The 24,647-nt window shown below is 38.3% G+C and overlaps 1 protein-coding gene across 2 annotated transcripts; it reads left to right on the top strand.

Annotated features, from left to right (window-relative positions):
• Positions 1-21,756: 21,756 nt before the first annotated feature.
• Positions 21,757-24,360, top strand: LFY (floral meristem identity control protein LEAFY). 2 transcript variants are annotated; one of them, XM_090310926.1, is made up of 3 exons: positions 21,757-22,804; positions 22,906-23,270; positions 23,781-24,360. In XM_090310926.1, the coding sequence occupies exons 1-3, from the start codon at positions 22,372-22,374 to the stop codon at positions 24,138-24,140; spliced, it is 1,158 nt and encodes a 385-aa protein (XP_090167052.1). In that variant the 5' UTR covers positions 21,757-22,371; the 3' UTR covers positions 24,141-24,360. The 2 variants fall into 2 exon arrangements, with proteins under 2 accessions (XP_090167052.1, XP_038880047.1); XM_039024119.2 differs by having other exon boundaries at positions 21,778-22,804; positions 23,784-24,356.
• Positions 24,361-24,647: the final 287 nt, after the last annotated feature.

Raw genomic sequence — 24,647 nt, 5'->3', positions numbered from 1 at the left:
CCCCAGGTAGGAGGTGTTCCGTAGATCGTCAACTTAAATACCCCCAACCTTCGACAGGATTATATGCCAGTTGAGTTTGTAACCCTAGTTTTAAAAGCTTAATGACCTATTTTAACTAATTAAAACAAGTGGTTAACCTACGTGAGCATGCAGCTGTTCTTTGTTATGGATTTTAAATGTCTACCCCAATTTTATAACAGTTTATAAAACTTTAGACATGCTAAACATCCACAACATACAGGTATTCAATATTTAATATAACACTTATATTAAATACAAGAAACTCTAACATGCATGCTATATATTATAACAAATTATAACATACTTTCAATGCATGTTGCATTGTCACACCCCGCCCCAGACCACCCTCTTAGCCTAGGAAAGGGCATGACTGTAGCAGTTATCAACCCTTTTGCTGACACTTACTGCCTAATAACTCTTGTGGAATAACTCTGATATCAAGATATAATTCATATACAGTGGAATGTCTTTAGGCCAAAAATTTATTAATTCGGAAACATAACATGTTTAGAGTAATTACAACACTAGATTCACAAGTCCCAAAGCCCAAAATCCTAGTCCTTATATGAACAACTATAACATGTGTACAATATTTACACTAACCACCTAACAGACGGGTTACAATATCTTTATTTTTTAGTGGCAGAGCAGATGCAGAACTATCTTATGAGGATTTGACTGCTACCTGGGGGAAAGGAAAACATTTAAAAACAGGTGAGCTTGCTAGCCCAGTGAGTGACTTAAGAAAGATAATTGATTCTCATGCAAAAATCTCAATAAAGAGTTTAAACTGAAATATAAACTTCTACAGTACCTTGTACTGCAATATAAACATTTTCCAAGCATAAAGCATATAAAGTTGTTTTAATCATAAAACATTAAAACTCTTTCTCAGTTGAGAATAACCCCACTGTGGGTAAAAATAATCCCAACACCAACTGCTAGTCAAGAGAGAACCCTTTTGCTCAATCTCTGACTCTAATTACCTACGTGCACGTGGCCATACTAAGTACCGCCATACCTTAGGTACTTCTGCTCATATACCTTCTCAAATGTCCTTCAGTATCGAGCTGCTAGGATACCTTCTCAAATGTCCTTCAGTATCAAGTAGGTTTGGTATCTTCTCAAACGTTCTTTAGTACCAAGTTGGTCAGATACCTTCTCAAATGTCCTTCGGGATCTAGTTCGGTGGATACCTTCTAAAATGTCCTTCGGTATCATATTTTAAGTAAAACTAGTCATAAATGACTTTCTCTTTAAAGCATGTAAAGTATAACACATATAAAAACATGGCTTTAAAGATACTAACGCATGCTGGGTATATTTAACACATATAAATAGCTTTTCAACAAACTTCCCACACATGCATGCGTTTAAAACATAAATCATGGTTTGCTTGGAAATCACTTTGTAAAACTAGCTGGCATGAGAATAATCTTCTTTAAAACATGCTTTCTATAAAACATTGTAAATATTTAGTCCAATTTTTTAGTCAAACGTTTTAGTCACTCACCTCGATCGCTTAGGAACCTTTTCTCTCTAGAAGTTCCTTGTTTACCTCGGGCTCCCTTTTTCACCCCTAGAATCCAGATTCAATTTAACACTCGAATTACTCATAGTTATAAGCCTTATTTCGAGATTCTTCCTTCTACAAACATATTCTAAAATGTCTCAGGAAGCTTACCCTAAAATATGAGCTCAAAATTCCTCGTGGTTTGGCCGGAATCACAAAATCTCCAAGACTGGCCCAAGCTTATTCGACAGCCTGACCCTTCTGTATTCTCCTCAGTTTCCAACCCAATCCTTTAGAGATTTTTCTCCGGCAGCTACCCTGAAAACAAGACTTTTTGAGCTTTCAGGTGGCTTTGAAATCACTCAAAACGCACAAGTAAATTGGGAGAACTCTTCATCCCAATTTGATGTTGTTTTCCAGACTTCACTGTCCAATGCGTCCTCTTTGAAGCTCTATGAACAACGCATGGATTTTGCTCTCAACGCAAAGTTTACTCAACTTTCCCACTCTTTTTGTGTCTTTTTGAATTTTGATCTGAAAATGAAGTCCTTGGTCCTATTTATAGGCGTCCAAACATTCTCCAAATTCGACACCTCCTATTTGGCTGCATGTCCAAGTGTTTCCTCCTCACACTAACAACACAACTTTTTGATCAATGCAATCTAAGTGTCCTTTTCCTACCTAGCCAATGCATGGGCTTCAATTTGCATGTCCTCTTATGCAACCACCTCAAATTCTTAAGGCCTAAGGTTTCCTCCCAAGAAGACACATGTTTGATGACGTCCTTTATGTGATCTCATCCTTCATATGCATCCACAAACTTTTGGATGTTCAACGCATAATGCCATCAACACATAGTCTATAATTAATGCATAGCAAGCCTTTGTTCCACTTGGTTTTCCACTCACTACCATCACAACCCAACTTAGCCATCGCAAGAGCCAGCCACCACCAACGCATAGGATGGCCACTCGTCCTCAACACATCGCTCACTCAACATCACCGTAAGGCTCGTTGGCATCGACGCATGGCGCTTGGCATAGCCGCTGGTCACCGATGCATGGGCATGTGGCATAAGCGCTGGCCATCGCTCACAAGGCTTGCTCAGTCACATGGGCGCTTGGCAAGGCGCCTGACGCATTGATGCTCGGCAGGGCATTCGACGCATAGGCATGGTCGCTCGATGCATGGGCAGGGGCATTCGAAGCATGGCCGTTCGGCAGGGTGCTTCGACGCATAGGCTAGGGTGCTCGATGCATGGCCGCTCGACAGGGCGCTCAACGCATAGGCATGGCCGCTCGACGCATGGGCAGGAGCGCTTGGCATGGCTGCTCAACGTATGCGATCTCGAGAAGATGCTCAAGAAGGTGGCACATCAAGGTGAAAGCTTAATAAATCATGATGGGACGAAAAGCTGATGATGGTCGAATCCGAATTTAGTTGACAAGTCGTTAACGACACACTGTAGCAAGTACATTCAACTTTTTGGTGACCATTAATCAGCGCATCAGAGCAAAAGATTTAATGACCTCCCATCATTGCAATCATTAGAGAGAAAAGCTTCTTCACCTTGAGCTCTATAAATACCGAAGGCCACCATCGTTAAAGAAGTTTCTATATAAAAGTTAGATCATATACAAAATAGATAGCCGTTAGTCTGTAGTTATTCTTATACTCAAAAGGCGGAGGCGAGCGAAGAGAAGAAGATGCCGAGAGGACATTCTTGGATAACTCAAAAGACTGCCGGGAAGCGCTATAAAAGGAGAAAGGGTCGACACTTGCGAAAGCAAGGATATTCTTCTGGGTAGAGTTGGAGTGAAAAGATAGAGTAAAAGCCACAGGAAGCAAGACATTGCTACTGCGCTTCTTATCCCTACTTTCCATTGTTGTTTTATATTCTGCACTTTATTTATAGAAAATGGAATTCTTATCTCAACATCTGTTCAATCTCTCCACATTTTGCATGAGTAGCTAAATTTTCGAATGGGTTAAGAAGTACTTAGCTAGCATGACCTAAGGTCTTCACTTTATGCGATCATCTTGTCTTATGTATGCGTCATTCACCCTTTAGAGATACTTGAGGGAGTAGTCTAAAGAAATAATCTAGCTTGAGAGAGTCAGATAAGAATCTAGGCTTGAGAAAATAATATTAGAACCGCATAAGCAAGAGATAGAAACTTAGACATAAGTTCTGTTTGCTATTATGCATCGCATGCAGCCTAAAAATAGGATATGATAGTATGCGGTCACCTTGTGTATGTGTGCGTCATTCATCATCACATAGACAAGAATAGAGGCTTAGACATAAGTCCTATCGACATTATTGTATACATCGCATGCGTCCTAGAAATAGGAACTATGGCATTTGCATTAAGAGATGACATGTTGTTGTATGTGTGTAGCATGATCGAATAACTTGAACACAATCTTAGGAAGTGTTAGCTAAGTCCTTTCTCAACCCGTCCATCGCATACTCATTGTAATTCTCGATTTCATCAACTCTTTACTCGAACCCGTCACATAACTGCAAAGGAACCAGATTTACTGTCGCATAGTAACTCAGTAGTCCCAGTGTTCGACCTTGGACTTACCAGGAAACCTAGTAAGATTTATACTTGGGTTTTACTGCATGTGCAATGCATAACTCATCACCGTAAACATACGTCATAATCACATCACATTTACAACGCACCACGTTCTCTCATTGTTTTACTTATTTGAGCTATAATAACTTGTATTTCTACCAGTTATTAGTAACCATTCCACAAAGTAAGCCGCATCCGTAGCGTTACCAGGATAAGGTTTCCCTCCTATATCCATATACTACAGATCATTTTGGTTATCACTTAAGATATGATCCATTTGTATGTCACCACATACATGTTTAAGTTACATAAAGACAACTAGGGATTTTAGTTTATTGGTTTGTGGTAAAGCAAATAAAACATCTAAATGTGCAAATTCAAAAAGTGAAGTAAATATCATATATTATACATCACAACCATTCGAAAAAACTGTTTACAAACTTCAGAACACGAGACTTTAGGGCATCATCCCCAACACTTCAAACTTATGTTGCATTAGGTATAGATACTTGTATCTTGAATAATCATCTATGAAAGAAATGAAATATTCATACCCACCTTGAGCTCTAACACTCATCGGACCACACGAGTTTGAATGTATAAGCTCCAAGGTTTCCTCGACTTTATAACTTTTTCTAGTAAAAAGTCATTTGGTCATTTTGCCTTCATGGCATAATTCACATATCAACAAGGAGTTTTCTTCTGAACTCTTTAGAAGTCCACATTTCACCAACTTCTCAATCCTATTGGGGTTGATATGACTTAACCTTAGTTGCCAAAGGTGGGTGTTTTCCTTAGGAGAAACCTTTGGTCTTTTTGTAGTTTTCGTTGTACTGAACATTTCAGTATTAAGCAAGGCTTTTATGACTAACAACCTTAGTACATATAAGTTATTTTCCATTGAACCAAAACCAATCTCCATACCATTCTTGAAAATAAACATTTTACTCTAGAAAAAGAAGATGGTATAACCTTGTTCAATGAGACAAGAAATCGAGATTAAGTTCCTCTTGATATGAGTAACTACAAAAACATTATCCAGTAACAGATAACGTTTCTTGTCCAAAAATAACTTCAGCCTGCCCATGGCAACACCTGAAACAACCTCACCAGTACCGACTCGAAGAGTCAACTCTCCCTCTTGCAACGTTTGCTAGGAACTAAATCCTTGGTAGGAGGAACTAACGTGATTAGTAGCATCTGAATCAAGTATCCAGGCAGAATCATCATTCTCTACCAAACATGTCTCCAAGAAAAATAAATCACATTTACTGTCTTTAGACTTCTTCCTATTCTGCAGGGTAGTGGGATTAGTATCAGAACCTAAATAAGCTCAAAGTTCCATTTCAGAGAACACTTCTCATCGATGAACTTCTTCAGAGTCAGCAACACTTACTTTCTCTAACTGGAGGTTATCTTGAGAACTGACACTACTGGTTTCTTTTTCATCCATCCCTTTATGCTCAAAAAGTAAGAACTGACGTTCAAACAATTCGTCCAACGAGTCCATGGTCATGTGCAATGACCATGTTCTCAACCCTTTTGGCCAATGCATCAGATATGCTAGCCAAAATATGAAGTCGAACGCATGAGTTAGCCTTCATCCACACCTCATATGCATTACGAACATTTAGCAGTGCATCAAAGGTCGAGACTTGAGGACATTCCTTAACTATGACAAACTCGAGGTCATTTACCACGAAATATGTTTTAACGGACTCTTTCCAATGTATGTAATCGGTCAAATTAAAAGAGGCAACTAACAGAAAATCATTCATGTTGCTGAAAAAGAAACACATTGATCTACATTAGATTTTAGCAAATACTCTTTGAAAAACAACATCCAATACGGTTTAGCAAAACTTAAACAAACCCCGTGTAATATCTAGTTTCGCAATGACGCTTCAAAGGTTTAAGATAAAAGCCACTGAAGAGTAGTCAATTTATCCCCCCTCTGAATTGAGATATTCTTAACCAGTCATTAATGCCAGAACAACTCTTGCTCCTATAGCGACTAGCCATCACTGATTTGATGAAGAAATCATTAACTTGCTTAATAATTTCTAGTGTGACCCTTCATTTTAGGCCCTAATGTTCCGTCCCAAGCAAACAATCCAAAGGAAAAAAGTCCGATTGGGAAAAACTAAAGTGACCCTATCCATTTCTGGAGTTCACCTTGATATTAACCAACTGCACAAAAGCCATCCGATTGGGATACTCCCAGGGCGCCATGAGGCAATGCAAGAAGATTTCACGGTGTGAACCAATGGAAGAGACCGCAAGACGTGTTTGAAGGAAATCGAAATGGATATTTCTGTGAGCAGCGAAACAAGACTATTCTAAATTACAATCATGAATGAACATACACATTTACAGTCGATTTCAAACATAAACAGTTATACAAATCATACAGAAATTACAGCATGAAGAACAAATGTACAGAGGAAAAATGAAAGCATAAATGCAGAAGTGTCTCCACGCTCTGATGCATGACTCTGATCGAACAACAGCAACTATGAGCACTCGATCTACACGACCGCAACACAGCACAAACACAACATGAATACTTCATGCTCGTCCTCAATTATCTCCTCGATCACGATCTCCTTCACAACACGAACGAACACCACGCTCGTCCTCAGCGACACGAACGGCCTCCACAGCATTACAAATGGCCTCTAGAAAACCTCGACGGTGTCGAGTTAAGTCTGACACCACCAATGAGGCGACCTTGGTATTCTCGGTGTGAGAATCTAAAGGGTGGCCTCTGTTCAGACTTGGTATGAGGCAGACGAATAGAGGAAACAACGATCGCATACACAACTGGGCAAGTGGGAGAAGTCGGAGACCTATTGTATAGGTCGATGCCCAATCGTTTAGATAAAACTATGTGATCGTCTAGCAAAAGCTATGCGATCGTTTAGCACTATCGTTTAGCTCGGTCTGTCACGTACAGACACTACACGATTGTTTACTTTGGGCTAGCGATCGTCTAGCAAAGCTATACAATCGTTTAGTAAACACTGCATGATCGTTTAGCTTGCCCAACCGTCGTTTAGTAAATCTATATTTACTTGACGACTTCCATGAGTTTCTTTTCGCCGGAGAGAAAACTCAAATTCCTTTTCAAATGTTTGTAAAACTTCTTTTTCAAAATAGGAAACCACTTTCCTTTTAAACTCACGGTTACCATGATCCAATAACCACCCTCTACTTTGGTTATTTAAAAGAAAAAAATATTAATTATCTAATAATTAATATTATTATAAATATAAATGATAACCAACTTATCATACTATATTTATAACCTATAGTTTTAATATTTCATCTCATGAAACATATAAACCATAGTTCTTTTTCTATTCCATGGTACTTAATGTAAATCTCATTTACATCAATCCTCCACTAGATGTATCTTATACATCGTACCGATTTATCATATATAATCAAAATACTTCTTGTCAATTTGAACATTTCAAATCAACACCAAGAACTGATCCTCAACATGAAGCCAAGCTACCAAGGGGACCTTATGGACCTGTAGATCCGAAGCTCCAACGGTACGTGAATAACTGACTAAACTCTTTAGTCACGGGATCACCATCCATTAACTGCCAGACACTCCACTAAAGACCAACAACTAAACTCTCCTCACTACAGATATATTATACAGCCATCTTAACTGATCAGCAGCACGACAACCCTTCACAGATCGCTTGTAACTACAGGGCCAATAACCGTTATGCCCTTGTAGTTACATCTATCTCCTTAAGTACCACTGATCCCTCTAATGAATATAAGTCATAGTCCTACTATGACTGAGTCTTCTCTTCCAAAGAGAAGTCGTGGCCACTAAGTTCAAGCCCCGGAATCAGTCTTTAAGGGAGCAATCTCTCTACTTATCTCTACTTTGGGAAAGGAGTGAATTCCATATTGTGAATTGAGTTCCCAGCTCCCAGATCAGACAAGTCCCCAAAGAGGTAGGCATGTTGAGTTGGTAATCTGGCCACTTGATAATGAGCAGAAATGTACATTATCATAGTGCTATGTTCTTAAACAATGTTGGATTGTGTTGATAGAATATGTTAAATTGCGTCCATTAAGTATAAAATTTATAATATTGCAGTCGCATGCGTCCAACTCATTAGAACTGTTGATCTTTATATTTTTGTGCAGAATAATGCAACGCAATACAAAGAATGCGATCATAGGAATACATCAGTCGAGCACAACTTCACCACAAGACTTTACGTTGATCGTGCTTGCAAATATCCACCCAAGAAGAATCACCGCAACTTGGTCGGCGCAAATGGTGGGCACATTCGGACGAAAGGTCAATTAAGATCGATGGGACAGAAAGCTGACGACAGTCGGATCCAAATTAAGTTGACAGCTAATAACGGTCACAAGTACATCCAGCTTTATCGGTGACAATTATCCCGCGTGTCAGTCAGGAATTAAAGCTGTCCCATCTGTACAACCAGGAGAGAGAAGCCGCCTTTCACTTTTGATGCCCTATAAATACCAAGTGCATTCTTCAGCTAAGGGGTTAAGCAGTCAATTACTTCAACTCTTTACAAGTTCACACCTCTGTGCATAGTTTTCCTTTTCATTTTACGGCGGAGCTAGAGAAGAGTGGTGACGTCGGAGATCGTCCAAGGTAGCTCAAGAGAGAACCTTGGGGCGTAAGAGCATAGAGCGAGCTGACTCTCGCAAAAGCGAGAATATCTTTAGAGCACGAGTAGAAACAGTGTAACGCCTGGTGGCAAGAAATTGCTCCAGGCTCTTTACTACACTTGCATTGTTATTCTTACTTCATCTTATAACTATTCAATAGAAGTTCTATTTCTACATCTACTCACTCTCTTAATACGCATGAGTAGCTAAACTAGTTGAATGGGTTGAGAAGAACTAAGCTACATGATCTAAGAAGTTCATTGCTTGCGATTGTCTTGTTTTATGCTGTGCAAAATACCCCTTTAGAGTTACTCGAGAGAGAATCTAAAGAAAGAACCTAATGTCTCGAGAGAGCTAGGTTAGAATATGGACTCGAAAGAGCAAGATTAGGCTTGCATAAACAAGAGATAGGGACTTAGAGATGAGCTCTATTTGTCAACTTCTATCGCATGCATCCTAGGAATAAGAGTGATATTATGTGGTCGCATATTTATGTGAATGTCATGTTGTCATCGCATAAATAGAGATAGAGGTTTATGTGTAAACCTTGTAGACTTATCGCATATTTATTGCATGCATTCTAGCCTTAGAAGCCGTGGCATTCATGCAGAGAGGTGGTTTACTATTGTATGCATGTTGCATGATCGCAAAGTATGAACACATCCTAGGGAGTGTTAGCCGAAACCCTTCTCAACCCGTTCACCGCATATTCATCGTATTTCCCATTTACCAACTCTTTTTAAACTCTATCGCATTCATTATTTATTTTCATCAACGCAAACAACCCCACATTTCACTTATTTAATTGGTTACTGCAAGTTTTCATAAAAATCACCTACCCAACTATTTTCACAAGTCCCTGTGTTTGACCCTAGACTTACCAGGAAACTCAGAGGAATTTACACTTGGATTCCGCTGGGGAAACTTGAGTGCACAATGCTATCCATCAACACATATCATCCATAATTCCACACTTCATAAAATTCAAGCATCACAACTCTAACCCATACTAATCAAAAGACCGCCCTCAAAGACAAGAGTTCACAAAACACTTAGGATTGAGGTCGTGTCACCTATGGTTATTTAGGTGAGATGAAAGTCTCTAGTATCAACGGCGTTATATACAGAGTCTAATCATCTCGTGGTCTAGGTCTTATACAAATTCTTTGTCTAGGACACCCTCGCTCCACGTCTCCACACAAATGGTTAGGATCTACCATCTGTAGTAGTTTACAACACTTGCAAACCTCTACAAAGCGAGCCGTATCCGTAGTGTCACTAGGATCAGATATCCCACCTTAATCCTTATACTACAGACCGATTTAGGTTATCACTTAAGGCATGATCCACTTGTATATCACATATACATGCTTAAGTTCACATAAGATAGCCAAGGAGCTTTGTTTATTGGATACGAGTAAATGTCAGAATTAAATAACACTTATTTTATTCATTGAACAATGTGTATCTTTACAAAACAACGAGACTCCGGGAGAATTAGGACACCAATCCCAATAGTGTTGACACACACCTTTCACCCACTTACTATAAACACTTTCTCCATCCACCTTGATATTGACTCATGCAAACACCATCCGAAGGGGGATGCTCCCAGTGCATCACAAGGCCAAGCATGAATCTTACGGCGTGAACATTCAGGGAGAAACGTGAGTGGCATCATTGACATATCATATATATCTCTTCCTCCCACTGAGTATTTTATAACCTAGGGTTTAGTTAGAAAAAATACGGCTAAAAATTTTAACTGACTTTTTAGATTTTCCCAAAAGTAACTCTTACTTTTGAAAGTTGAACAACTTTTGATCATCATTCATTAAACTCTTTAACGAAGTCTTTGATCAACTGTCACATGCTTGTAGCAAATCTATCTAATTCACCTTTCCAGGTAGGTTCCCAAGTAGGGGTGTTTCGTTTCCGTCTACTTAAGTACCTCAGCCTAAACAGAACCCACTTTAGACAAAAGGTCCCTCATAGATAGATTTAATACAAATTTAATCTTTCATGAAAATCAATTTAATCCTATTAAACCAATTTAAAATATTAAACTTAGGTATCTAATCGCATTAGAACTAGAAACTTAGGTCTATCTCAATCCAATTTTAAAACCTTTTTAAAACATGAGTTTGCCTAAGTTCGCATGCAACTCTTTATTATCGATTCTAGTTCTAATTTCCATTATAACGCTTATAACAAGAAACAACAAAAACCAACACAATGTGAAGCTACACATACAAGGTATTCATAACTCTTATAAATAAGCCTAAGTGTCATGCTCCATGCATTGTTCATTCCTTGCTATTTTTATATAACACTTATATAACAAAGCAACAAACCAAGCATACATGCTTTCATACACCCTTATACTATAACTCTTATAAGTAAAGATGATGCATGAAAATGCTTAATGCATGCATAAATATAACTCTTATATTTTATGATGCATATGCATGCTCTATTGTAATTTCATCATGCCAGAAACAATATTATAACACTTATAATATATGATACATGAATAAAATGCATAACCTAAGGTGGGTTTTAAATCTATATGTCATACTCTATGGCATATAAACCAACATACATCTCATGTACATTAAATAAAAGTTGATGAAATAGGATAATTAGCCTCAAATCCTAAAGAAAACAAAGCTAACTATTACAAATAGCAATGAGTCTTCAGTTCAAACAGGTGAACCAGGTCTTGAATCGTCCGGGCGAAGAAACGCATCTCCTTGATCGTGTACCAAACCCTTGTGATCGCCTACATGAGAGAATAAACTCTTTACTCAATCGTTTACCAACATTGTATGAGTATAAACTATCATTTAGCAATGATCATGTACCTTTGACTATGCGATGAAGTATGAAGGAACGTGACTGTGCAGCGTGCATCGTGCAATGTCAAGCCTTAAACGATCAAGTAAACGAAAATGATTTGGTGAAGCATAATCGTCTAAACGATCGCTAAGCAAGCGTCAAGGTATCGTATACCGGGTGATCGTGTAGTCAGTGACTATGTGATGAGGCATGCTGAACTACACGATCGTTTAGTACGCGCTCATTTTATTAAACGATGAGTGTCAAAACTCTATGCGATCATTCAGCTCCAGTGTATATGCAATCGAGCAACCAATGCTACACGATAAAGTAAACGCTTTACCCCATCGTTTAGTAAATACTACACGATCACGCATAACTTTTCTACACGATCGTTTAGCCAAATCTCAACGATCATTTACCTTAGGCTACACGATATGACCAACCTTTGGTCTTCTTCTTCGATGAGAACTGCATCTTCATGCTTCGAAACTTCATCAAAAATGACTCAATAAACATCAAACACTTTGAATACAGACTCGATTGCTTGTTAATTATACCCAAAAACGCAGGGACCCTTACAAATTAACACTTTGTAATCTTAAAGAAAGCTTTAAACAGAGGCAATTAACCCGTAAACATTCATCAACACATCCACAAACACATTTAACTGTTAAACACAATGCAAAAAACTTAAAACCCACCACGACTATAAAAGAAGTTCAAAACAGGAATGATATTTGGAATATCAGATCAACCTGGCTCTGATACCAATTGAAGGAAATTAAACACGAGGATTTTCATGAGCAGCGGTTAGAACGTTCCAAATTCTATTCGAATTGAACATAAACAATTATAGTCTAAAAATGGAAACTAACAGGTCATGCAAATATAGAAATTACAACATATTATACGATGATACAAGGGATAGAGGATGTATACCTTTGAAGAACTATTCTTCATGAATCCCTTGATCAATCTACAAGCGTCTAAGACAGCCCTCGAATGCAACGAACAGAACACAACATGAACACAACGAATACAACGATCGACCAACAGCTCCTCGAAACTAATCGAGTCTAACTTGATCCACGAACTGAGTGAGGACACCACTACAATGGTTACCTTGGTATTCTTGGTGTGAGCAACACTCTCCTCAACTTCGGCTACCTCTAACCATGGCAACAACACTCTCCTCAACTTCGGCTACTTCTTCAAAGAGATCTTTTCTAAGCTTAAATCCGGCAAGCCTTTGCTCAAAAACTTTTTACCCATGTCCCACAATTTTGTGTTCAGCTTTTAACAATTCGTCCGTTTAGAACAATTCAAAGCCTTACAAATTTTTTATTAGAATGCAGCGTTGAACCTGGTTACGCTCTTCGTTTTGGCTTGCCCCCACATGTGTCATGCGGACAGCCAACTTTGGTTGCGTGCCATATTTAACTTAACTCTTGTTTTGCCTTAATTTTGCACCAGAAAAAGGAGTTGCACTTATGCGTTGATCCTGGCAACTTACTTTCATTTTGGCTTGCCCCCACGAGTATCGTGTAGACATCCAACTATGGGTAAGTGCCTTTCACACCTTACTCTTATCAGCATGGGTTTCCCTTTTGCACTGACAATGGAGTTGTTATTCCTGAAACTTTTTTTTTTTAATAGAATCGGAACGTAGTGAATGCATTTTTTCGAGACCACTGCCACCCTCAAACTTAGAGATTGGCAACGCTCTTGCCGAAAAGCTAAAGACAAACTCAACAGGAATGCGATAACAAATGTTTGAGCAGAGGTTTACACATAATAAAACTTAGACTGTCAAAATTTGAAGAAGCTATTAAAAGTGAGGTGAGCCTTACGATGTTTAGATAGCGGATGTAGTAAATTATACGTACCATCATAGATGCATCGCAAAGGTAAGCAAACGGAAAAAGAGAATTTCAAAAGGATAACGCATAAAAGATAACAAGAAAAGAACCTTGAGTAGAATAACACTTGCGACCATGCTTTAGAATTCATGTGGTCAAAGCCATGCGTTGAATGATGGAGAGGATTCTTCCGTTGTAACTGCGAGGAGAATTATTGTCGCACATACAAGGAGCAAACGCACCATATCCAAGAAAGAAGCCGCATATCCAATATAACAATAAAAATAAACTAAACTAGAAAAGCAAGGTAAAGATAGAGTAGAAGACGTCTCTGGAGAAATTAGAGTGAAGTCACCGTAAGGAGTTTTCTATACAGGAGATTACTCTCAACTACTTAGGTCAAGAGGCTCGCCCTGACCATTGGAACTTCCGGCAATTGTTGGGCGCATGTTGGCCACCATGTGCTTAGAACTGCCTTCAGCTCATGCGACTGATTGCCCTCCTATCTTGGGGTCAATACTGGCTTTTGGCACATCGCCTACACTTCAGATATTGTTTGGAACTTGGTCGCACATGCTACAATCCTCCCAGGGTAAAAAGGTTACCTGCAAAAACACAAACTCAACAAATTATTAGCTGCCAAGTCCTAGGCAACGGCGCCAAAAACTTGGTGATGTAAATTTGGTAAAGCATATATGTGATGCATGTCTTAGGTTATGCGTTTGTTCTCATGCGTCGGTGGTCATGTGTTGGAATGGAAAGTATACGTTAATCTCATATGCAATGACCATGTGTTCTTGTCACAAGTTTTCTTGCGCTCTCACCAAGTTTAACGAGATCGCAAGTTTCTCGGGTGATCCGAGGTCGAACTCAGGGACGTGTAGCTAAATGTTATGCGGTAGTGTGTTTGCGATGAAGAATAAAAGAATATTGAGGGTTATGAGCTATGCACTACTCCTACTTCTAACTAACAGATTAAGCGGTGGAAGTATGACTGAGAGGTAGAGACACGACAACTGTTAACGCGTAGTAAAATGCATGGAAAAATAGATGAAAAGGCAAGGATGTCTTCACTGCGACACTAGCTTGACTGCAAGGGTAACCCCAGCCAACGCAAGCTATGCGATCATGCTATACTCACTTGACGAAGACGCATGTGATTTATATGCGATAGTGTCGAGAGGCCTTATTTCTAAGTCTCTATTCCCACTCACGTGCTCTTACACATAAGCAAGATGACCGCATACCACCATATCCTACTTAAAAGGTGCATACCTGTGTAGTAGCAAATGGAGCTTATTCCTAAGTTCCCCATTCTTGTTTATGCGATCCAATCCGCTCTTTCGAGTTTAGATTTGGTTTTTAGACTACTCTCCCAAGTATGCCTAAATGATGAATGATGCGCTCATAAGACAAGGTAATCACATAAACATTGTTGACGTAAGATTATTCCTATCTCTAGTGAATACTTGCTTACATTGCTTAATGCGACAACTATTTATCCTCCTGGGAAGTTGGTTGCTGCTGATTCTACTCATAGACAAGCATTTTGTCTGCTTATAGACAAGCGTTGCTACAGCTTCACACTAAGGAAATAAGATTTTCTCACAACACTCACGCAACGCATACCTCTCGGTGGTTTGCTACATGCTTCATATGTCTATGTCGCACGATTAAGTATGTGATACTCTAGCAGTCTTACTTAAGGATGCTAAGTAAATGAAGATGGGAAATGGATTCGAAGGAAAATATAGAAATGCATTGATCACAAAATGTATTAATCTCTTAAGCCAAAATGTAATACAATACAAGGACAGAAGAGATATGGAGGGCCAGATGGAAGCAATGTCTTGCTTCCATCAGATGTGTGTCAAGGCTGCCGGTGGTGCCATGGATGGGCGGTGGAGTAGACTCTCTCGAGCTCTAACTCCAAGAAGGCTCCGATCGTCACTTAGAATGGTTGAGGAGATGAAAACTCTCAAGACTATCTTCTCACGCTTTGGTCTGGATCACAAGGATCCACCCGAGGGTAGAAACTTGGATGATTTGAAGTTCTGCTCTATGGCTTCTATATATAGAGCTTGATCGTTGATAGCATTTATGGACCTACTTTGAATCTGACACTCACGGCGCGATGGTCCTTTTCTGAATCTCTACCACTTGCGACGTGGTAGGTGAAATGTCAACATCATCTTGTTGATAATCCCAATGTATACGTTCATGCTTTCATTCCACCAACCTTGCGATCACCCTTTTATTATGGTTATTATTTTGTAGCCGCAATCTCCCTGTGATGACCGTATTCGCTCGATAGCCGCAACACACATATAACTGACGTATGCGATCACCGCATGCAATCATCTTTGCGATAGCCTGGCTTCCGCGCATGCGATCGATTTCCTGCGTTTGCTACAAAAATAAACCATTGAACGCATAATAACGCATAAAAGTGGGTTAGCCGAGATTCTTAATGTTGATCGATGCAAGCTCGTTTTCTCATGAATTCTTAGTATAATCGCTGCATCTTTTACTTAACAGCCCTCATAATTTTAAATAAAAGGCCTATAATGATGTGCATTTCTACCGATTATCACCTATCGTATAGACTTAGCCACTCGATCGTGTAGCAACGATCAGCTGAATGACTATCGTATAGTCAACTTTAAGTGATCGCTTAACTGATCATCTAGTCTCTCAATGCTATCGCTTAGTGAAACTCTTTCACTTGATAGCTTGTCTTCGTGAGTTCTTTCCGAATGAAGTAACTTCTAATTTTAGGAAAACAATTTTCCTTTTATCTCACGGTTACCATAAAACTTCCAATAACCTCCCACTCAATCAGTTATTAGAGAAAAAGAATTAATTATCATATAATTAATATATTATAAATAAATATGATAACCAACTTACCATATTATATTTATAACCTAAAGTTTTAATACTTCATCTCATGCAACATATATACCATAGTTTTTTTTTTATTTTATGGTATTTAATGTAAATCATATTTACATTAATTCCTCCACTTGATGTATCTCATACATCACACCAATTATATCATATATAATTGAATTTCCTCTTGTTAATTTGAACATTTCAAATCAGCCCCAAAATCTGATTCTCAACTTGAATTCATTGAGCTACTAAGGGGACCTTATGGACCTGTAGCTTGAAGCTTCAACAGTACGTGAATAATTGACTAAACTCTTTAGTCATGAGATCCACCATTCGTTAACCGTCGGGCACTCCACTAAAGACTGATAGCTGCACTCTTCTCATTATAGATATATTTCTGTGTCCATATCAACCAATCAACAGTGTGATAACCCTTCACAGATCGCTCATAAGTATAGCTGGGCCAATTTACTATTTTGCTCCTGTAGTTACATCTAACTCCTTAAGTACCACTGATTCCTTTAATGAACAATAAGTCATAGTCCTACTATGACTAGGTCCTCTCTTCCAAAGAGAGGATGTGGCCACTATGTTCATGACCTAGAATCAGCCCTTAAGGGAACAATCTATCTACTTACCCCTACTTCAGGGTAGGAGTGAATTATGTCTTGTGTAACTGAGTTCACAAGACCCCAATCAGACAAATCCCTAAAAAGATAGGTTTGTTGAGTTGGCAATCTGGTCACTCTCACCCATACTAATCAAAGGACCACCCTCATAGGCAGGAGTTTCCAAAACACTCAGGATTAAGCTCATGTCCACCTATGGTCATTTTAATGAGATGTAAGTCTCAAGTGTTAACAGTGTTATATAAACAGACGAATCATCTCGTGGACTGGTCTTATACAAACTCTTTATATAGGACAACGCCGCCTGCATGTCTCCACATGAATGATAAGGATCAGATCATCTATAATAGTTTACAACACTTATAAACGTTTAAAAAGCGGGTTGTATTCGTAGTGTTACCAAGATAAGGTATCCCTCATTTATCCTTATACTATAGACCTTTTAGGTTATTACTTAAGGCATGATCCACTTGTATATCTCATATGCATGCTTAAGTTTACATACAATAACCACGGATCTTTGTTTATTGGATATGAGTAAATGAAAATAAAATAACTCTTATTTTATTAATAACAATGTGTACAAAGTTTACAAACTACGAGACTCCGGGAGAATTAGGACACTAATCTCAATATGATCTTGCTTCTAATTCAAGTTAGACGTTTAATGCAATTTCCATCATCGAATTCTAAAAGTTTATTGTCAATTGGATTATGCTCGCAACTACTCGCTCAACTCAATCAAGCTAGCCTCTACAATGGCTGACAACTAGTAATAACCTAGTTGAGAGAGCGTCCTAATCATTTATTAAGGTTGGATAGGCCAAACCCTAATCAACCTACATGCTCCTACTTCTATTGGGTTTACGGCCATATAGAATAGAAAACATGCGCATTAGGTTTTAGGATTCAATTGTGTTGGTTAATTATTAAGATAGCTTACTTAATTAACCAAAATTTCTCCAAATCTAGTAATTAGTGCATCCTAGGATAGCCATCAAACACACAACTACTATTGCCTCTTGTAGATCTTGGCTAGACATTCCATCGAACACACTGAAAGCAACGTATTAAACAACAATTGTGACAAAACCAAGCATCTAGGCTATTCATGTTAAAAATTTAGATCATTCAACATGCTTTAAGAATTAAAATTAGATTCAAGAAGGCACAATTCAGATTGCATAGATAAAGAAAGTAGAAAACTCAAAGGAATTTACAAGAACCCTTGAAATAGAAACAAGATTCAATCAACTTCACAAATTCATTGACAAATTGTATGAAGAATTACAAGAGTTTGTTTACAATTCAACAAAATTATAAAATCTAACCTAAATTAGAGCAAGAATTACCAAAGAAGTGAAACAACTCAGAGGGAGATCCCAATCTCCATCATTTTCTTCCTCTCTCTTGCAAAAATGAAAGAAAAGTCTTTTATAGTATGTAGGCTAGCGTCACGACGCTGAGATAGCGTTGCAATGCTAAATTGGTGAAAAGTCTCGAAGCGTTGGGCTGCATTGCAACGCTACCCCCTCAACGCTTATCAATGTAAGGCGCACGGGGGGGGGGGGGGGGGGGGGGTTGATGCGCGTCAAAGTCCGGAGTGTTGCAGCGAGATTGAACATTCTGCCTTTAAGTGTTGCGCAATGCCTCTCTTAGGGTCATGACACTGCAACTCGATCCTCGATGTAATTTTGGTAATTTACTCGATTCTCTTCAATTAGTTGATTTTCTTGGTTAATTTGGATCCTTTTTGGCTCGATCTTTTCTTAATGATTTCTAAATATCTCGAGGACCGTTTTACCTACAAAATAAGCATTTAAAACAAATAATCAACTCAACTTTGGGGAATTAACTTATAAAATATGCATCCTTTAAGAACATAACATTGTGCGTTGATGTCCAGCACGTTGGGCACCTAGGATAAGCGTTTGGTGCAAGGTTATATATTGGTGTGTGTGGCTAGTGAGGCACAATGGGCATATGATGAGCACATAAAGGTTGTTGGTCGCATAACCAAGGTTAAGTCCACAGAAATCCCCAAATGTACAACGCATGGTGAAGTATGCATTGGAAGGGTGGGCATAAAAAGGAGGAACTTACCAACCTTAGAAAGTTGCTTCAAACTTGTGAGTGACTACATTGTTTTACCAATGATTTTATTACACCTTAGAGGTATGATTCATGTTGGTTTCATTTATGGGAATGATATAAAGTGTTTAGTGACTAGTTATTCTAATTCTGGCTATATGTTGAAGATGTTGACAGTAGATCTACGACTGGTTATGTATTCACACCGAGTGATTCTATTGTTAGTTGGAAGTCAACCTTACAACCTATTTCTAAAGGGGAAATGATTAAAAGGGTTAGTTGGTGACTTTGTTTTACATCATAATCAAGCCATCGTGTATTGTGATAGATTTAGTGCAAAATGTCTAGCCAAGGATCAAGTTCATCATGAGAGGACTAAACCCATAGACGTAAGATATCACTTGCTAATAATCTATTGATATGTTCACCAAGTCAGTTCTCATGGCAAGTTACAACATTTCTTGGATTTTTTGAATGCTTTAACCTGTTAAGGTCCCTTCTTAGGACACTTTGAGGCAAGAGGAAAAAGTTTGGGTACGTATGACAATGTTTGTGTTACATTTGGTACATTTGTTATTTATGAGAGAATTCAAGTGAATGTGGAGATTTTTTGGAATTTATAGAACCAATGTTGTAATGTATTTATGTGATTTACAATTTTGGTCCTAAAATTTAAAGGAGTGCACTATATAAACTCACTGACTTTATTTTACAATTTTTTTCTAATTGTTGATTTCTTAACATTAATTTAATATCAACACTCTAGCACTCCTCACTTGTGGGCTTGAAATATGTAAAAACCCTTACAAATGAAAACCAATATTAATTGGGAAGGAAATGACATTATATAGGTTTAAACACACTATTTCTTGCTTTGATATCATGTTAAATCATTAATTAATACAAAAATTCAAGTTGATGTGTGAAGGTAAATTTAATATTATATTGACACTCTAGCACTTTAAATAGCTTCGAGCAGGTATGAGAGCTATTTTGAAATGAATAAACTCATCGCTGTCTCGTTCAAAATCCCTTATAAACATGTCTAAAGGGGTTATTTGGAAGACTTTCTACACAGGAATCAACACAAACATACAAATCTCATGTTTGTTTCACAATTTTCAACATATTGCTTGGGAATAAGCTATTCTCAGATATTCTCATCGAGTTTTCTAGTCTCTTCTAAGGCTATGAGTTTTCTCTTTTCTCTTCTTCATCTGCTTTTCATTTTATATATAATTTTGAATATAGTTAATTACTTAATTACTTAATATAATTCTAAAAAATTGATATAAATATTTATTTTAATAAATCGACAATAATCTATTAAAATATTTACTTAACTTATTTTTACAATAAAAATGTATTGAATGAATGCAATTAATTTTTTATATAAATAATTAATTAATTAGATAACGTTATCTTAAATATATTTAATTAGTAAACTAGGATTAGTTTAGTTTAGTTAATACAAAAATTCATTTTTCAATAACAATAATAGAATATATATATATATATATTATAATCAAGCAAGTATCTATTGAGAATAAATTTAATTTGATCTTTTATTAAAAATGTATAAAAAAAAATTTAGTATTTTTTTTATTAGTATTCTTTATTAACATATCTTATTTTTATCTTATTTTTACTTTTTCTATAATATATTGTTTATTAAAATATTTTTTCTTGTATTATTTAACTAAAGTTAAAATTACTAAGATTGAACTTGAAAATAATTAAGAATTAAGTTGTAATTAATATGATGATCGTTTAATATATTAATCAGTTAATTTTAGTTATAAAGTAGTCAATTTTCAAATATTTATAATTAAATTTATTAATTCTTAGTTAATTAACTTTTATCAATATATTGGATAATATTTATTTTTAATTATTTAATCTATTACAATTATATAAGATTGTCATACTTAATTTCATAAATTAAACAAACATATTTTTTGTTCATAAAATTCTGATAACATTTCTCATACACAACCAAACACAATCATATTTGATTCCTAAACACCCCTCGATCATCTTTTCGAGCGATCTATAAAACCTTAAACAAACAACCCCTAAGAGTAATTTTGAAATTGTTAAATCGTTCGTGTCATGTTCAAAATCACTCTCGATTTGCCTTTAATAATTCAAAATTAGTATAATGTTTAATTTTACACATGCTATTTTTATAGGACCAATTTTAATAATTTCAAAACTAAAATCAAACATGTAGTTAATCATTTTAAATAAATTAAAATGGTATGAAAATTGAACTTAAAAACCATGAAATTGATTTTAATGACAGTAGTTTCTGGCCAAAGAAGAATGGGGTTTATTTTATTTAAAAAAGAAAAAGAAAAAGAAAAAAGGATAAGGTGGAAGTGTATGCGTAATGAAAAGAATTGGAAAGGGACTAGCTGTTGAGGTTGTGGATGGGGAGTGTTGAGGGTGAGGGGATTAAATTAGTCTGTGTCAAAGTACAATGGGATCAGCCTTTTCAGTAAGGTCTGGACTGGAGCAAGTGCAGCCGCTTGGCTAAAGGCAAAACTACTGACATCGCTGAACCCTCTGCTCTGTTCTCTCTCTCTGTACTTTCTCCTCTTGCAAAATTGTATTTTCTTTTTATTGCTTAAAATTCCAACCCCATTCAGACAAATGACCAAGATGACCCTTCCCGCACCAAGGAAATGAAAGATGGGTCCGGGTGTCGGCTGAGGAAATTAAGAGTTATATGTATGATTCTGATTAGTCATTAAGCAAAGTACTGGTGGTCTCAATTGGATTCAAAATATGCATTAACTAAGCAAGCGAGAGGGTGAGGCACCACCACAGTGATAGGGTTAAATTGGTACTTGAACATACAAACAAAAGAGTCACCTCCTGCACAGCAGGCAGCAGTGCCCATATTTTATATTTACATGCGCTGCGGCAGCGCCACCTAGTTAGTTACGCAAACGCTGTTGAAGAAGTTGCGCTGAGTTTCTGTGGACAAGACTATGAGGTTGAGGGGAGGGCATTTCCAGTAATTTGGTGAAGGGTTGCCTTTATAGGGTGCAGCAGCTCTCTTCCTACCCACCCCTTGATCTTGTTTTCTCTCTCTGTAGCCTCTTGTCTCCTGAGTCCTGTGAGTTGAGATTTGCGACCCCAGAGCCTAGCAAAGGAAGGTCGGAAAAAGAGCGACAGGTTGCGTTGTTTGTAGTTGTGTACCCATACGCATACACACAAACACATACAGTAACACTACATATCCAATTCCAGTAATGGATCCAGAAGCCCTCTCCGCCACTTTGTTCAAATGGGATCCTCGAGGAATGGTGGGGGGCGGCAGCGGCGCACCCCTTCCAGCACCACTGCCCCCCTACTCGCTGCGGCCCAGGGAGTTGGGATTGGGAGGCCTTGAGGACTTGTTCCAGGCTTACGGAATCAGGTACTACACCGCTGCTAAAATTGCGGAACTTGGATTCACCGTCAGCACCCTCCTGGACATGAAAGACGAAGAGTTGGAGGATATGATGAACAGCCTATCTCACATTTTCCGCTGGGACCTTCTGGTGGGTGAGAGGTACGGAATTAAGGCTGCTGTAAGAGCCGAGCGCAGACGTCTAGATGACGAGATCGATTCCTCCAGGCGCCGTCACCTCTTGTCCAACGATACCACTACCAACGTCGTCCTCGATGCCCTCTCTCAGGAAGGTCAGATAACTCTAATTTTCCCCTTTTTCGCTCTCCTCTAAACATTTCTGTGCTCCTCATAAACGAGTGCATAAACTCGCGAGTAATAATAATAATAACAGGCCTATCTGAAGAACCGGTGCAGCAGGAGAAGGAGGCGGTGGGAAGTGGAGGTGGAGGAGCGTGGGAGGCAGTTGCAGCCGCTGAGATCAGGAAGAAACAGCGAAGGAGAAACGGATCAAAAGAGAAGCAGGTGATGGTGGTGGAGGAGGATCACGATGAAAACGAGGGAGCCGGGGACGAGGAGAATATGGAAGTCAGCGAGAGACAGCGGGAGCATCCATTCATCGTAACCGAGCCAGGGGAGGTTGCACGAGGAAAGAAGAACGGCCTCGACTATCTCTTTCACCTATATGAGCAGTGTCGTGAATTTTTGATCCAAGTCCAGAACATTGCCAAGGAACGAGGAGAAAAATGCCCCACTAAGGTATTCGTGCTTTTTTTTTTCCTTTTACCTCCCCATAATTCCACCACCACGACATTCCTTTGCTTAATCAACTTAAGCCTCGCCTAATCTGCTGTTCAAACATATGATTTTGATCGCACTGTAAGTCTAAATAGCCTATGATTTAGTAGATTGTGAGCTTATTAGTAAGCTTCATATTATAAATGGAGAGTCTAATGGAGGAATGAAGGAAAGTGACAGAGGGGGCCGGTATGGTCTAAATAAAAAGTAGAAAGCGTGATAAGTGATGCGCAGTGAAGGGGAGAGCTGAGGTGCGTTGTCCGTGTCAAAACGTGGGCTGCGCAATTATCTTTTGTGATGATTTCGTACTGTATGATACTGAATACGTGGGCAGTCAAGATGGCGATAGGATAATGGTTAAAGAACAAGGACGGTAATTAAAATAATAGTAAAAATAACAATGTGTGGTGATGTTTGTTAAATGTGAATCTTGATTTGTGTGTATGCGTAAGTGGGATATATTCGATCCAGCAGGTGACGAACCAGGTGTTTAGATATGCAAAGAAGGCGGGAGCAAGTTACATAAACAAGCCAAAAATGAGGCACTACGTGCACTGCTATGCGCTGCACTGTCTGGACGAGGAAGCGTCGAACACATTGAGGAGGGTTTTCAAAGAGAGGGGTGAAAATGTGGGAGCTTGGCGACAGGCATGCTATAAGCCTCTGGTAGCCATAGCAGCTGCCCAAGGTTGGGACATCGATGCCATTTTCAACGCACATCCACGCCTCGCCATCTGGTATGTGCCTACCAAACTCCGCCAACTCTGCCATGCCGAGCGCAATGGTTCCACAGCCTCCACCTCCGCTGCCGGATCTCACTTGCCTTTTTAATTTCATACGTCTCCTCGGAAATGAGAGATGATAGCTTGGCCGCTGTGAAGGAAACTAGGACCTTGTTGGAATATGGAATGCAAAATGCTACTCTCTTTTTTCATATCATATATTCAGATATAATATAATAATGTGTAGACCCCACTCCACTTCCATAAAAGTTTGCTTTAATTTTGGTTAATAAATAACACTCACCCTTGTTATTGGGCTGGCCCGGCCAAGCCCGAGGGTTTCAGATATTGTTTGGGCTTGGATTGGACCAGCCCAACTTTCCATTGCTAAACTTATTCTCAACCCCTAGACTTGATCAAAATTGGGTAATTGGAGTATAACAAAATTTAAGATTTCATTCTTAAAAATGAAAAAAATTCTAGGAATAAGATTTATGACAAGTCATATGACATGTACATATCCACAAATTTCTAAAATTTCTAATTTGTTTTTGTTTGGTTCGTAGTAGTTATTGCATGAAACTACAAATATTAAATAACTGTAGAATAAAAAACA

This window comes from Benincasa hispida, chromosome 2 (assembly GCF_027475165.1).
Source record: "Benincasa hispida cultivar pf3 chromosome 2, pf3_genome.v1.1, whole genome shotgun sequence".
In the NCBI taxonomy this organism is placed as follows: domain Eukaryota; kingdom Viridiplantae; phylum Streptophyta; class Magnoliopsida; order Cucurbitales; family Cucurbitaceae; genus Benincasa; species Benincasa hispida.
The sequence above is the reverse complement of the archived record's forward strand: the minus strand, read 5'-3'. Positions and strand labels throughout refer to the sequence as shown.